The 14,743-nt window shown below is 43.6% G+C and overlaps 2 protein-coding genes across 3 annotated transcripts in view; one reads left to right on the top strand and one right to left on the bottom strand.

Moving 5' to 3' along the window:
* LOC140715181 (uncharacterized) overlaps positions 1-14,743 on the top strand; it is an 81,459-nt gene that overhangs the window by 7,804 nt on the left and 58,912 nt on the right. The window lies entirely within an intron of this gene.
* The window catches only part of LOC140715185 (ankyrin repeat domain-containing protein 2-like), a 40,897-nt gene continuing 27,574 nt past the window's right edge, over positions 1,421-14,743 (bottom strand). The window contains exon 9 of the mRNA XM_073027023.1: positions 1,421-9,603. Within this exon, the coding sequence (XP_072883124.1) occupies positions 9,529-9,603 (75 nt within the window). The 3' untranslated portion in view covers positions 1,421-9,528. The remainder of the gene's footprint in view (positions 9,604-14,743) is intronic.

Genomic DNA, 14,743 nt, shown 5'->3' with positions numbered 1-14,743 from the left:
ATCGGTGGCTGGAGGCAAGGGTGCCTTCTATTCTATGTCCCGAGTGTACGTTCTGAGTGTCTCGAGTCTACATTCCGAGCTTCTCGAGTCTACACTTCTGAGTCTCTCTGGTCTCTATTCTGAGCTTTTCAAGTCATAAGTACCCAGGTGCCCAACACTGGAATTCTATGACTCAGTTTCTGCATAGCCATTGAGCACCTCAAGCAAGCTTATCGATAAAATTCATTTGCTTCAGCAAGTCAACATTCAAGTCAATGGTGTAAATTTTGGAAGAGTAAAGCTCTGTGAGTAAGATCTTTCCAAGATCCTTCCTTAGATTTTGAGTTTAGTGTTTTCTACATTTCAGATTTTCTAGGTCCCAAGGCTTTTCCCAGGTCTAAGAGTCCCAGCCTAAGTGTTCAAGGTCATCAAGGTTTCCAAGGACTTTTTCCAAAGTGTTTTCTGTGTTGCCAAGGTCTTTCTATGTCTCCCCACCTCAAGGAGTCCCAACCCTCCTTCTCAAGGTCCCACTCGAGATTCTCCTTGAAGTTCCCTGGTCTCACTTGAGATTCCCGGGTCTCTCTGCCTCTTGGGGTGCCCAAGTTTCTCAGCCTCTTCCCAGATTTCCAAGTCTCTTTCCCTCTCCCAGGTCGCTCTCTCAAGTTCCCCTGCTCCTAAGTCATGCCTGAATCTCAAGTTTTCAGGTGTTCCTGGACTGTCAGGGTCCAGCCACAGGGAGGGGTGTCCTGTAATGATTTCTTCGGGCCTGTTGGGAGCACCAAAGAGCATAAGGCCCCAAGGTTTTTGAACATCTGAATTGGTTAATGGTTGTTTACCGACAGTCCTTGTGTTTTTCTTGAGCGACTCGCTCTTTGTACTGCGGTCTGCTGGTGACTTTGGTTTAAGCTTGTTAAGTTTATTCTGATGGGCTCAGGGATTCCGTGTTATTTGTATTATTTAAGTAGATGCCTGATTAGCACTAATCGCAGGGTCCTAGTTTGGAGAATGTTACCTCTCGCGGTATTGTTTGGCCAATCCATCAATGTCCTTTTCGAATGATAATGAATAAATTTTCATCACCGTCTCTACTCTAGAGTCTGTCTTTCCTTTGCACTTGTGTTCCAATATTGCCAGTGCACATCATGACAGATACATTTAGTGACATTGAAAAAAGAACTCTTAGGTAGGCACATAGACGATCGAAAAACAGGAGGGAAGGGTAAGATTGATCTTGGAATAGATTTAACAGTCAGAACAACATCATTATCCGCATGCCTCTAACAAATCATTCTCAGCAGCAGGGAAAGTAACCCAGCTGATTCAGTCTCCATGGATTTTCTCCAGAACACCATTTAAAAATAGGTACACAGGTATATGCATTGTGAGTGTGAGCAAGACCAGACAAGGAAGAAACAGCCATGGTACAATGTATTGAGCAGCAATATGTGTTTAATCATCAAAAGAGACAAGAGTTTACTGTCTGGAATCAGGACTTACAGACTTGGGATAGGGTTAGAGCTTTAGCAAAGAGAGGAACAAAAATGTCTTCACTGGGAAGATTGTTCATCGACAGAACTCTCTATACTGGGATCAGATGTTGAATGTATTCAGGGCCAAAATGGGTTTGCTTTGGAATGCAGGGAAGCAAGTGCGAAGTAAAGAGGTATGTTGCCAGATGGCACGTTGCCTCCCGAGTGCCAGGGTCCGGGACATTTTGGATTGAGTTCTCAGCGTACATAAGTGGGAGGGTGAACACCCAGAGGTCGTGGTCCACGTAGGTACCAGTGACATGGGTAGGAAGAGTGAGGAGTTTCTGCAAAGGGAGTTCAGGGAGTTAGGTGCAAAAGTAGAGGACAAAACCTCCAGGGTTGTGATCACAGGATTGCTACCCATGCCATATGCCAGTGAGGCCAGAAATAGGAAGATCATGCAGTTTAAAATGTGGCTGAAGATTTGGTGTGGGTGGGGGGGGGTCAGATTTTTGGATCATTGGGCTCTTCCAGGGAAGGTGGGACCTATACAGAAGGAGGGGACTAATATCCTCATGGCAGAGTTTGTTAGTGCACTACACGGGAATGTTTAAACTAGAGATGCAGGGGGATAGGAACCAAAGTGCCAGAACGGTTATTGGAGGGGGTAGTGGAGACAGATGTTGTTAAGACCTCAGACAATGTCAGGAATCAAAAGTTTTAGAATGATGAGATTAATGGTTAAGCTGCAAGAGTATGATAGGAATGCAGATGAGCTCCGGGCATGGAATACATGGAATTATGATATTGTAGCCATTAGTGAGATTTGGTTGCAGGAGGGGCAGGACTGGCAGCTCAGTATCCAGCGGTCCCGGTTAGATGTGATAGAGTGGGAGGGACTAAAAGGGAAGTTGTGGTGTTACTAGTCAGGGAAAATGTCAGGACAGACTGGAGAACTCATCTAGTGAGTCTTTATGGGTGGAACTGAGGAATAAGAAAGGTATGGCCGTGTTAATAGGGCTTTGGTTTTGAGTGTGGTAGGTTGTATCTAACCAATCTTGCAGAGTTTTTGAAGAAGTTATCAGGAAAGTTGATGAAGGCAAGGCAGTGGATGGTGTCTACATGGACCTCAGCAAGGCAATTGACAAGGTCCCACAAGGAAGTTTGGTCAGGGAGGTTCAAGATGAGGTAGTAAATTGGATCAGGCATTGGTTTTATGGGAGAAGCCAGAGAGTGGTAGTACACGTTGCCTCTCTGACTGAAGACCTGTGATTCGTGGAGTGATGCAGGGATCGGTGCTGGGTCTGTTGTCGTTTTTCACCTATATCAATGATCTGGATAATACTGTAGTTAACTGGATCAGCAGATTTGCGGATGACACCTGGACTGGTGGTGAAGTGAACAGTGAGGAAGAGTATCAGCTGTAAAAATGGGCTGAAAAATACAGACAAATAGAAGATGTTGCACTTTGACAGGACCAGCCGGGGGTAGGTCTTACACTGAGCAGTGCGTTAGAACAAAGGGATCTGTGAATGCAGGTCCATAATTCAGTGAAAGTGGCATCACAGGTAGACAGGGTTGTAAAGTAGGTTTTTGGCATATTGGCCTTCATAGATCAAAATATTGTTTAAAGGAGATGGCATGTTATGTTGTAGTTATATAAGACCTTGGTGAGGCCTAATTTGGAGTATTGTTTTGGTCTCCTACCTACAGGAAAGATGTAAATAAGGTTGAAAGAGTACAGAGAAAATTTACGAAGATATTGCTGGGATTGGATGACCTGAGTTATAAGGAAAATTTGAATAGGATAGGACTGTATTCTTTAGAACATAGAAGATTGAGAGGAGATTTGATAGATGTATATAAAACAATGAGGGGTATAGAGAGGGTACGTGTAACCAGGGTTCTTCCATTGAGGTGGGGAGGGACTTCAACTAGAGGTCATGGGTTAAAGATGAAAGGTGAAATGTTTAAGGGGAACCTGAGGGGAAATATCTTCACTCAGAGGGTCCTGAGAGTGTGGAACGATCTGCCAACGCAAGTGAAGTATTCAAGCTTGATGTCAATGTTTCAGAGAGGTCTGGATTGGTACATTGGTGGTAGGGGTATGAGAGCTGTGGTCTGGGTGCAGGTTGATGGGACTAGACAATTTAATCAGTTTGGCGTTAACTAGACGGGCTGCAGGGCCTGTTTCTGTGCTTTAGTTTTCTATTACCCTATTTACTGCGCTGTACTTTTCTATGACTCTAAGACTCAGTCAAGATCCCAACCAATGGCAGGGCAGGTTTAAGGGTAGAATGGCTTACTCTTTATGTGCTCTCCAACGAAGCTTAACTCAAACTTATGCAACCTCTTCTCACAATTTCATCTATTCGGTGATGGTAGCATTTAGGTGATTTGTAATGCAATACTGTGTTCTAATGTTAGCTCTCAGGAGCCTTGCTTGTGATGTTGCAGCCATTTGTTCCCCACTGTTATACAACTATGACACAGAAACAGGCCCTTCAGCCCATGAAGGCAGGGCCAGCCTCATGGCAAAATCATCAATTTCTCCAATTTCTGGTAATTTCTCCCTCCTCCCTCCTTCTTACTTTTTCCATTCCCCGTTCTGGTTCCTCTCTCACCCCTTCTCTTCTCCTCACTCCCTCTGCTGTCCTTCCCCCTTCCATTTCTTCCATGGTGCACTGAGCTCTCCTATCAGATTCTCTCTTCTTCGGCCTTTTACCTCTTCCACCTATCACCTTCCAGCTTCTCACTTGGTCCCCACTTTCCCTCTCACCTGATCTTACCTATCACTTTCCAGCATATACTCCCCTCCTTCTCCCAGCCTTCATGTTCTGCCTTTTGTCCCTGTCCTTCCCAGTCCTTTCCAGTCCTGTGAAGGAAATCGTCCTGAAACATCAATGGTTCATTCCCCTCCATAAATGTTGCATGACTTGCTGTTCCTCCAGCATTTTGTGTGTGTGTTAGTCAACTCCTTATGCACTCCTCAAGGAATCTTGTACCAAATTTATACACTCTCTCTTCACAATTTAATCCATTTCAGATTAGTACCACAAACTATGTGGAGTTTGCACGTTATGTGTGAGAACGAGCAAACTCCACACGGTCGGTGCCAGAGGTCAGGATCGAGTCCGACCTCTGCTGCGTCACTCTGCAAACTTCTTAATTATCCTTAATTAATTATCCTTAAGAGGGTAGCAGACACCAACAGAATCAACAAACTCATTCGTAAGGCCAGTGATGTTGGGGGGGTGGAACTGGACTCTCTGACGGTGGTGTCTGACAAGAGGATGCTGTCCAAGTTGCATGCCATCTTGGACAATGTCTCCCATCCACTCCATAATGTACTGGCTAGGCACAGGAGTACATTCAGCCAGAGACTCATTCCACCGAGATGTAACACTGAGCGTCATAGGAAGTCATTCCTGCCTGTGGCCATCAAACTTTACAATTCCTCCCTTGGAGTGTCAGACACCCTGAGCCAATAGGCTGGTCCTGGGCTTATTTCCACTTGGCATAATTTACTTATTATTTAATTATTTATGGTTTATATCGCTATATTTCTACACTATTCTTGGTTGGTGCGACTGTAACGAAACCCAGTTTCCCTCGGGATCAATAAAGTACGTCAGTCGATCAGTCAGTCAGTCATAATTTTTTCTGGGTTCTGTTAATCCTGCAGCCCAATGTCACAAACTTAGACAAGCAGTCATTAAACTGCTCATCTAAGTTTGTGCCTTTGGGAGAAGGCATTAAAGAAGGGAGTTATTTACAGAGCTTCAGGCAGTAGGAAAGATGTGGGATGCAAATTACAACAAGAGGTAGAAAATGCAGCCAAAAAAAGTAATGTTACAATAGTCATATGGATTTCGATGTGCAGGTAGATTGGGAATATCAGGATGATGCTGAATCCCAAGAGGGGGAATTTGTAGAATACCTACAAGGTGGCTTTTTAGAGCAGCTGGCGGTTGAGCCCACTAGGGGATTGGCTATTCTGGATTGAGTGTTGTATATTGAAACAGAATTGCTTAGAGAGCTTAAGGTAAAGGAGCCCTTAGGAGAAAACTGATCATAATGTGATAGAATTCACCTTGGAATTTGAAAAGGTGAAGCTGAAGTCAAATTTGTCAGTATTATGGTTTAGTAAAGGGAATTACAAACACATGAGAGAGGAGCTGGCCAAAATTGACTGGAAGGGGATACCAGCAGGGATGACTGGAGTTTCTGGGAGTAATTCAGAAGGTGCAGGATAGATACATCCAAAGAAGAAGTATTCTAAAGGCAGTACGACACAACTGTTGCTGACATGAGAAGACAAAGCCAACATTATGAGAGGCATAGATAGGGTGGATAGTCAGTACCTGTTTCCCAGGGCACCAATAGCAAACACCAGAGGGCATATGTACAAAATTAAGGGAGGGAAGTTTAGGGGAGACATCAGGGGTAAGTTTTTTACATTCCAGTGCCTGGAATGACTTGCCAGGAATGGTGGTGGAGGCTAAAACATTAGGGGTATTTAAGAGCCTCTTGGACAGGCACATGGATGAAAGAAAAATGGAGGGTTATGGGGTAGTGTGGGTTTAGTACTTTTTTTAAGGATTATATGGGTCGGCACAACATGGAGGGCTGAACAGCCTGTACTGTACTGTAGTGTTCTATGGTTCTAACATAAATGCCAAAGAGAGGGCATATAATAGAGCAAATATTAGTGGGAAGTTAGAAGATTGGAAAGCTTTTAAAAACTACCAGAAGGGCACTATAAAAGCTTTAAACAGGGAAAAGATGGAATACGAAGGCAAGCTAACCAATAATATTAAAGAATGTAGCAAAAGTTTCTTCAGATATATAAAGAGAGGTGAGAGTAGATATCAAACATTATAGTGGAGAGGTAGTACAGGGTGAGGCACTAGCAGTATGCCAAAGGTTTAAGAGTGTCAACGGGCAGAGGGCAGAGGAATGAAGTAGTTATTACTAGGGAGAAGGTGCTTGGGAAACTGAAAGGTCTGAAGGTAGGTAAATCACCTGGATCACGTGGTCTACACCTCAGGGTTCTGAAAGAGGTAGCTGAAGAGATTATTGAGGCATTGGTAATGATCTTTCACGAATCAATGGATTCTTGCATGATTGCAGAGGACTGGAAAATTGCAAATGTCACTCCACTCTTCAAGAAGGGAGAGAGGCAGAAGAAAGGAAATTATGTGTCAGTTAGCCTGACCTCAGTGGGTGCCAAAATGTTGGAGTCAATGCAATGTTCCCTCTAATTTGTAATGACCAGTGTGTGCAAAAATGTTGTGCTGTGCAGTTTGCACAACAACATGTGCGCTCTGGATTTTATACATAGAGGTGTTCATTTTAACATCTGGCAAAACACTGTCAACCAGAACTTTGATCTCCTCTGGGCTTGATTGTTTTCACTCTCGTTCATCTGCACTCTTACAAAGCATACATAGCAGGCCCCTAGCGGGTAATGAAGGATTTTCTCGCCAGAGCTTTTGCACACCGTCCATAATGTGATTTGCTTGCTAAATAACGCTTCAAAAAGTCAAGTTTCCAAACATCGCTCCACTTGTTCCCACTTACAAGTTCTCCAGCAACTTTTGCATCGCAACAATACACACAGGTAAAACCAGTTTCTGTAGTGTACATAAATATTCCTTGTAGCTGCACGTTCCTGACCTCATGAGCTTTCGGTGTAGCAGTTTCTACTGTTTCATTAAGTCATTCCACTTCAAATGAACTGACAGTTCTTTTGCGCTTCACGCCCTTTGCTTCTTTGGAATTCAACATAGTAATTCAATAATTTCTTCAATAAAAACGGAATAAATAAACCAGTTCTAAAATCTGCAGACAAATCATCACAAACTCCACATTGTCAACACCATCTGCATCAGAAACCGGAAAAGAAAACATGATTGAGTACAATCATGAAATATATTTAACATGCCAACGAGGTAGGACATGACAACCTTTTGTGCGCTGTTTAAGTTCCTTTGTGCACTAGTAGCAAAAGATGTGTGCGCACGCACATGTGCACACCTTAGAGGGAACATTGAGTCGATGGCTAAGGATGTGGTGTCATGGTACTAGGAGGCACATGGTAAAATAGGTCGTAGGCAGCATGGTTTCCTCAAGGGGAAAACTTGCCTGACAAACCTGCTGGAATTCTTTGAAGAGATAACAAGCAGGATAGATAAAGGAGAATTGGTGGATGTTGTGTTGCATTCGTTACATTATTGGCCAGAAGGGCCATTTTGTTGAAATGGAAAGATGCTTCTGCTCCTGCTTTGATACAGTGGTTCTCTCAGGTGATGCTATGTCTCAGTTTGGAGAAAATCAGAAGTCAAACTTTTGATCCTCAATTTGATTTTGAGAAAAGGTGGGGTTTGTTCGCCTGCTATTATCATCTGATTTGAGTTAATTAATAGGGTTTCCTTCCAATTTTTCTTTAAGTGGATTTGAGTTGGCGGATTGATGTTTTTTATGGAAGCTTGTATAGCTCCGGGGTTGTGCTCCCAACGAGTTCTTTTGGGGTTTTTTTTTCAGTTAGTAGGGGTTCTTTTTTTTTCCTCCTTTTTCTTTCAAAAGAAATTCTTAACACTTTATTTTCTCTTCTTATTATTGATAAATTGCTTAGCTTTGTTAATCAGTTATTTGCTAATTTAACTCCTTATTGCACATAATGATACATTGACTTAATGTATCTTTCTTTGTTAAACTTCAATAATAATCAATAAAAAAGATTTTAAAATGAAAAATGAATTTTCAGAAGGCCTTCGATGAGGTGCCACACATGAGGCTGCTTAACAAGATAGGAGCCCATGGCATTACAGGAAAGATTCTAGCATGGATAGAGCAGTGACTGATTGGCAGGAGGCAAAGAGTGGGAATAAAGGGAGCCTTTACTGGTTGGCTGTTGGTGACCAGCAGTGTACTGTAGGGGTTGGTGCTGCGACTGCTTCTTTGTATGTTGTATGTCAATGATTTGGATGACAGAATTGATGCCTTTGTGGCCAAATTTGTGGATGTTGCAAAGGTAGGTGGAGGGGTAGGTAGTGCTGAGGAAAGTAGTGAGAGGCTGCAGAAGGATTTTAACAGATTAGGAGAATGGGCAAAGAGGTGGCAGATGGAATACTAGGTTGAGAAGTGTATGGTCATGCACTTTGGTAGAAGAAATAAAAGCACGAACTATCTTCTAAATGGAGAGAAAATTCAAAAATCTGAGGTACAAAGGGACTTGGGAATCCTCGTGCAGGATTCTCTAAGGGTTAATTTGCAGGTTGGGTCCGTGGTGAGGAAGGCAAATGCAATGTTAGCATTAATTTTGAGAGGACTGGAGTATAAAAGCAAGGATGTAAGGCTGAGGCTTTATAAAGCACTGGTGAGGCCTCACTTGGAGTACGTTAACAGTTCTCAGCCTCTTGTCTAAGAAAGGATGCGCTGACATTGGAGAGGGTTCAAAGGAGGTTCACAAAAATATTTCTGGGATTGAAAGGCTTAGCAAATGAAGAGTGTCTCTGGTCCTGTATTCACTGAAATTCAGAAGAATGAGGAGGGAGCTTATTGAAACCTATCAAATGTTGAAAATCCTAGATAGAATGGATGTGGAGAGGATATTTCCTATGGTAGGGGAGTCTAGGACCAGAGAACACAGCCTCAGAATAGAGGAATGCCCATTTAGAATGGAGGTGAGAAGTAATTTCTTTCGCCAGAGAGTAGTGAAATTCTATGGAATTCATTGTCAGAGGTGGCTGTCAAGGCCTAGTCATTCAGTATATTTAAGGCAGAGGTTGATAGATTCTTGATTAGTCAGGGCATGAAAGGTTACAGAGAGAAGGCAGGGAAATGGATCAGCCATGATGAAATGGCAGAGCAGACCTGATGGGCCAAATGGCCTAATTCTGTTCCCATATCCTATGGTCTTATGGTCTAAACATTTGGCCGATGAGCTTCTGGGTTTGGCAGAGTTCGGTGCAGAAGTAATGTCATGTGTGAGCTGTGAGCATTGGTGGAAATGCGATTCAGGTTACAGCCCAAGTTTCCTGGTTAAATCATTCCAAGGACGTCTCACTAATAAAAATCAGTTTGCCTGAGCAAGGGCGTCTTTAGTTTCCATTTGCCACTGCTGCACCAAGTCAATTGGAGTCTTCCCCTCCTGAATAAAAGAAAGACACACATCAGTAATCCTGTGGGAAGTGCCCACTGGAAAGCAGGAGGCCATTCAGCCCCTCAGACATATTCCATCTTTCAATTCTATGGCTAATCTGTGGCTTCTTACCCCACCTCCCCTTCTTACCCCATCCCTGATATATTTAGGTTTTTTTTGTTTCCCCCCTCTTTTTTCTTTCTCTCTCTGCCCATCACTCTGCCTGCTCTCCATCTCCCTCTGGTGCTCCCCTCCCCCTTTCTTTCTCCCTAGGCTCCCGTCCCATGATCCTTTCCCTTCTCCAGCTCTGTATCCCTTTTGCCAATCACCTTTCCAGCTCTTAGCTTCACCCCATCCCCTCCGGTCTTCTCCTATCATTTCGCATTTTCCCCTCCCCCTCCTACTTTCAAATCTCTTAGTATCTTTCCTTTCAGTTAGTCCTGATGAAGGGTCTCGGCCCGAAACGTCAACAGTGCTTCTCCCTATAGATGCTGCCTAGCCTGCTGTGTTACACCAGCATTTTGTGTGTGTTGTTTGAATTTCCAGCATCTGCAGATTTCCTCGTGTATGATTTAGTTCATGATAGTTTATAGCTTGAGATGGGCGGAAGTCGTATCTTTTGCAGACTGCTAAGATATTACTGATAATGCTCAATAATGCTTAATTGTATATTTACTAATTGCTAATAAAGGATCGAATAAAGGGTTTGACCTTTAGAGCAATCATTGGCACTGTGGGTGTGTCATGCAAGTATAGCAGTCTATACAGTTACAGGCAAGTGGCAATGGTCTTTGGTTTTGATTTTGGATCCGTTTTGCTGCTACATTTCCGTTAGCAAATGTTTTCCAACAAATATCAGCGTTCGGATGTGTCCGAGAGATTAGAAGCATCACAGCAGGGAGCAGTTTGTGGCAGGTAATGACCTAATGCCGTTTCACACTGTGTGCTTGGGTTTGAAACACAGTTTTCAATGGTCACCATTGCCATGTCCAACTGGATCGGACCGAAAAGCTGTAAAGCGACGTTTGCCTGAAGTGTTCAACCCTTGGTGCAGTTGAAATGCTGATGAATTGAAATATTGTTTCCGTTGTTAAAAAGCTAAATTGAAACTGCCATCATTTTTTTTTCTGGTTTGCGCTCTTGGAAGACAAAATGAGTTCAACTGGAAGCAGTGACCTTGAGGCCAGCGCTAAGACGGAAGTTAAACAAACATGTGACATTGAAGGTCAGTTCCCCGGGGGAAATTAAAATATTTACCAAGTCAGAGAACAGCCTGTGTCTATGTACAAAGGCGATGAGTTATAGGATGACATATGTGCTGAGTCAGCATGTCAAATGTGCTTTCAGCCTGTTCTATTACTAGCAAAGCTTCCTGTGCATCTGATACCACATCAGTACACATGAGAATGGAGGTTAATTTAGCTGAGTTATACTCAGGACAAGAAACATTCAGGGATAAGCACACCTGGGAGGTAAAGACGGAACTACTTCAGAGGAAAATGAAACAGCTTCGGAAGGACAGGAAGAGCAGCTTTGAAAGAAGATGGAGCAGTTTAAGTTGCAGGAGGAAATCGCAGTCAGGACGGTCAGAGTTAACATGGCAAGGACTTCAAATGCCGCGGGTGCTGACCGTGCTCCAGCAGAGCAGTTCTCTGGTGAGCGTTCCTACATTGACATGGAACAGAGACAATCCAGCGTACTCCATGTCAGTGTGGATGCATAGAATAGTACAGCACATTGCAGGCCCTTCGGTCCACAATGTTGTGCCGACCCTCAAACCCTGCCTCCCCTATAACCCCCCCACCTTAAATTCCTCCATATACCTGTCTAGTAGTCTCTTAAACTTCACTAGTGTATCTGCCTCCACCACTGACTCAGGCAGTGCATTCCACACACCAACCACTCTCTGAGTGAAAAACCTTCCTCTAATATCCCCTTGAACCTCCCTCCCCTTACCTTAAAGCCATGTCCTCTTGTACTGAGCAGAGGTGCCCTGGGGAAGAGGCGCTGGCTGTCCACTCTATCTATTCCTCTCAATATCTTGTACACCTCTATCATGTCTCCTCTCATCCTCCTTCTCTCCAAAGAGTAAAGCCCTAGCTCCCTTAATCTCTGATCATAATCCATACTCTCTAAACCAGGCAGCAACCTGGTAAATCTCCTCTGTACCCTTTCCAATGCTTCCACATCCTTCCTATAGTGAGGCGACCAGAACTGGACACAATACTCCAAGTGTGGCCTAACTAGAGTTTTATAGAGCTGTATCATTACATTGCGACTCTTAAACTCTATCCCTCGACTTATGAAAGCTAACACTCCATAAGCTTTCTTAACTACCCTATCTACCTGTGAGGCAACTTTCAGGGATCTGTGGACATGTACTCCCAGATCCCTCTGCTCCTCCACACTACCAAGTATCCTGCCATTTACTTTATACTCTGCCGTGGAGTTTGTCCTTTCAAAGTGTACCACCTCACACTTCTCCGGGTTGAACTCCATCTGCCACTTCTCAGCCCACTTCTGCATCCTATCAATGTCTCTCTGCAACCTTCGACAATCCTCTACACTATCTACAACACCACCAACCTTTGTGTCGTCTGCAGACTTGCCAACCCAATACATCTGAGGATGAAATGTCTTTGAGCCACGAGTTTGAAGCCCAGGGGGTAGTTTGGAGTGTGCACTCTCAGTCTCCATTTGGAACCTATGCCACAGCCAAAAGCAAAGTGCTTCTGAGGACATTGATCTACAGTATGGTGACACTCGTGCTTCAGACGATAAAGTCTAAGTGCCACACTGGAGGCCATAAGGACACTAAAGGAAAGAACAAGCATGGTGTAGAGGAAACAAGTTATTGAATCTGTGCCTAAAAGAGAGATTAAATTCTTCAATGGCAATCCATTGCAGTGTTATTCATTTATGACGGCTTTCGAAGGCGAGAGTGAAGATTTGGGTGACTGTCTCTATTTTCTCGAGCAGTCCATCGTGGCTGCTGTGGAAGGTGAGGCTACAACTGAGCCTCGAGCTGATGAAAGGGGCGCAAAGCAAGCTGTGAATGAAGTAAACGCAGCAATGAGCACCGCCCTTGTATCTCATGGTCTAACGGGGACTGGTGACCATGACCTTAACTTCCTATAATTCCAGTTCGGGTGAAGTCTAAGAAGAGTAGCAATACAGTGACCACTTATGCTTTGCCAGATCAAGGTAGTGCAGCAGTGTTCTGCACAGTGAGTCCCGTGAACAGGCCCAGCCTGACATGAAATCTACACATAATGGATCAAGAGAAGGTCGTGTATAGTTGTGCTATTTCAGAAGTGGAGGTGACTGGCTTGGATAGTGAAAACTGTTGTGGACCGCCTGACGTTAATACACAGGAACGTGTTTCTGTCCACAAAAGGAACATTGCTCATCTTCAGGCATGCTCTCACCTGCAGTGTGTTTCTTTGCTGGAAATTGAGCTGCTGTTAGGGGTGAATGCGCCTAAGGCATTGAAGCCGCTGCAAGTGAATCGCAGAGCAATCTCTATGTAAGCAGAACAGTGCTGAGCTGGACTGTTAATAGACCATTGAAAGAAGACTGTGGTGGTGGAAGAGACTATGCTTATCCAGAGCTGACAGCTAATGGGACTTCAGTTTTGCGTTTGGGTGAGCTTTGGCAGTAGCAATTCAAGACAGATCTTCCTGATTGCAAACAAGAGTTGTCCCTAGTTTGGCAGGAGAAGATCACCATCCAAGATAGCCTGTTCACAAAAAGAGCCTCCAACCTGATGGCATGAACATTGACTTCTCTAACTTCTGTTAATGCCCCTCCTCCCCTTCTTACCCCATCCCTGATTTATTTAGTTTTCCCCCTCCTCTTTTTTCTCTCTCTCTCTGCCCATCACTCTGCCTGTTTTCCATCTCTTTCTGGTGCTCCCCTCCCCCTTTCTTTCTCCCGAGGCCTCCCGTCCCATGATCCTTTCCCTTCTCCAGCTCTGTATCACTTTTGCCAATCACCTTTCCAGCTCTTAGCTTCATCCCACCCCCTCCGGTCTTCTCCTATCATTTCACATTTCCCCCTCCCCCCACTACTTTCAAATCTCTTACTATCCTTCCTTTCAGTTAGTCCTGATGAAGGGTCTCGGCCCAAAACGTCAACAGTGCTTCTCCCTATAGATGCTGCCTGGCCTGCTGTGTTCCACCAGCATTTTGTGTGTGTTGCTTGATCTGCAGATTTCCTCACATTTGTGTAAATGTTGAGAATTCATGTCTCCTGTGCCTTGGTAGCAAGTAGTTGTAATTATTTAATATAATAATTAGGGGGCTGGAAGATAGGGTTAGGACTCAATGTATTTAAGTAAACTACTTAAGAACTTTTTAAAAGCTATTATTAATGCTTTTTGAGAGGGTGATTTTAGATGCATATCATATTTTTACTGAGTTAAGTATTGTATGTAATTAGTTTTGCTACAATAAGTGTATGGGACATTGGAAAAAATGTTGAATTTCCCCATGGGGATGAATAAAGTATCTATCTATATTCTGTGCTGCTGGGTTTATTATGGTAATTATTTTGTGGCAGTTCACAGCTTGGGACTGGCTGAGGCCCTACCTTTTGCTGACCGTTGAGATATCAGTCAGATTACACTCAGTAATGCTTAATTGTATGCTTGCTAATTGCAAATATAGCACCAAATAAAGCGTTTGACTTTTGGAACAATCATTGGAGCCGTGGGCACATCACACTAGTTTTTGGTTTTGGATTAGTTTTGCCGCTACAGTAATTTTTATGACTTACACCGTACTGGTGCTGCAAAACAACAAATTTCACATCATGTAAGTCAGTTATAATAAACCTGATTCTGATTCTGGACTAGGGATGGACAATAAAAGCTGCCATTGTGAGTGACAAATGAATTAAAAATATGAATAAATTTTGCATCTTTTCAGGATGAAGTTTCAGATTCCAATGTGTGATAATGTTTCCCACTTCACTCCTGAGGACTCTACCTTCAATGTGTTGACAGTATCCTCATTGGCCAACGTCCCAACAGGTCGAAATAGATAGTTCCATCAATTTGGCAACCAAGTCCAAAATGACAACTTCATCTTCACTCTCCCTGTGACTTAAGTCCAGGGATTGCTCTGGTCCAGATAGAGTTGAAAGGCCC

The sequence above is a fragment of the Hemitrygon akajei genome, chromosome 23, assembly GCF_048418815.1.
Source record: "Hemitrygon akajei chromosome 23, sHemAka1.3, whole genome shotgun sequence".
NCBI lineage: Eukaryota > Metazoa > Chordata > Chondrichthyes > Myliobatiformes > Dasyatidae > Hemitrygon > Hemitrygon akajei.
Note: the sequence above shows the minus strand (reverse complement) of the source record. Positions and strands in the feature narration are given on the sequence as shown.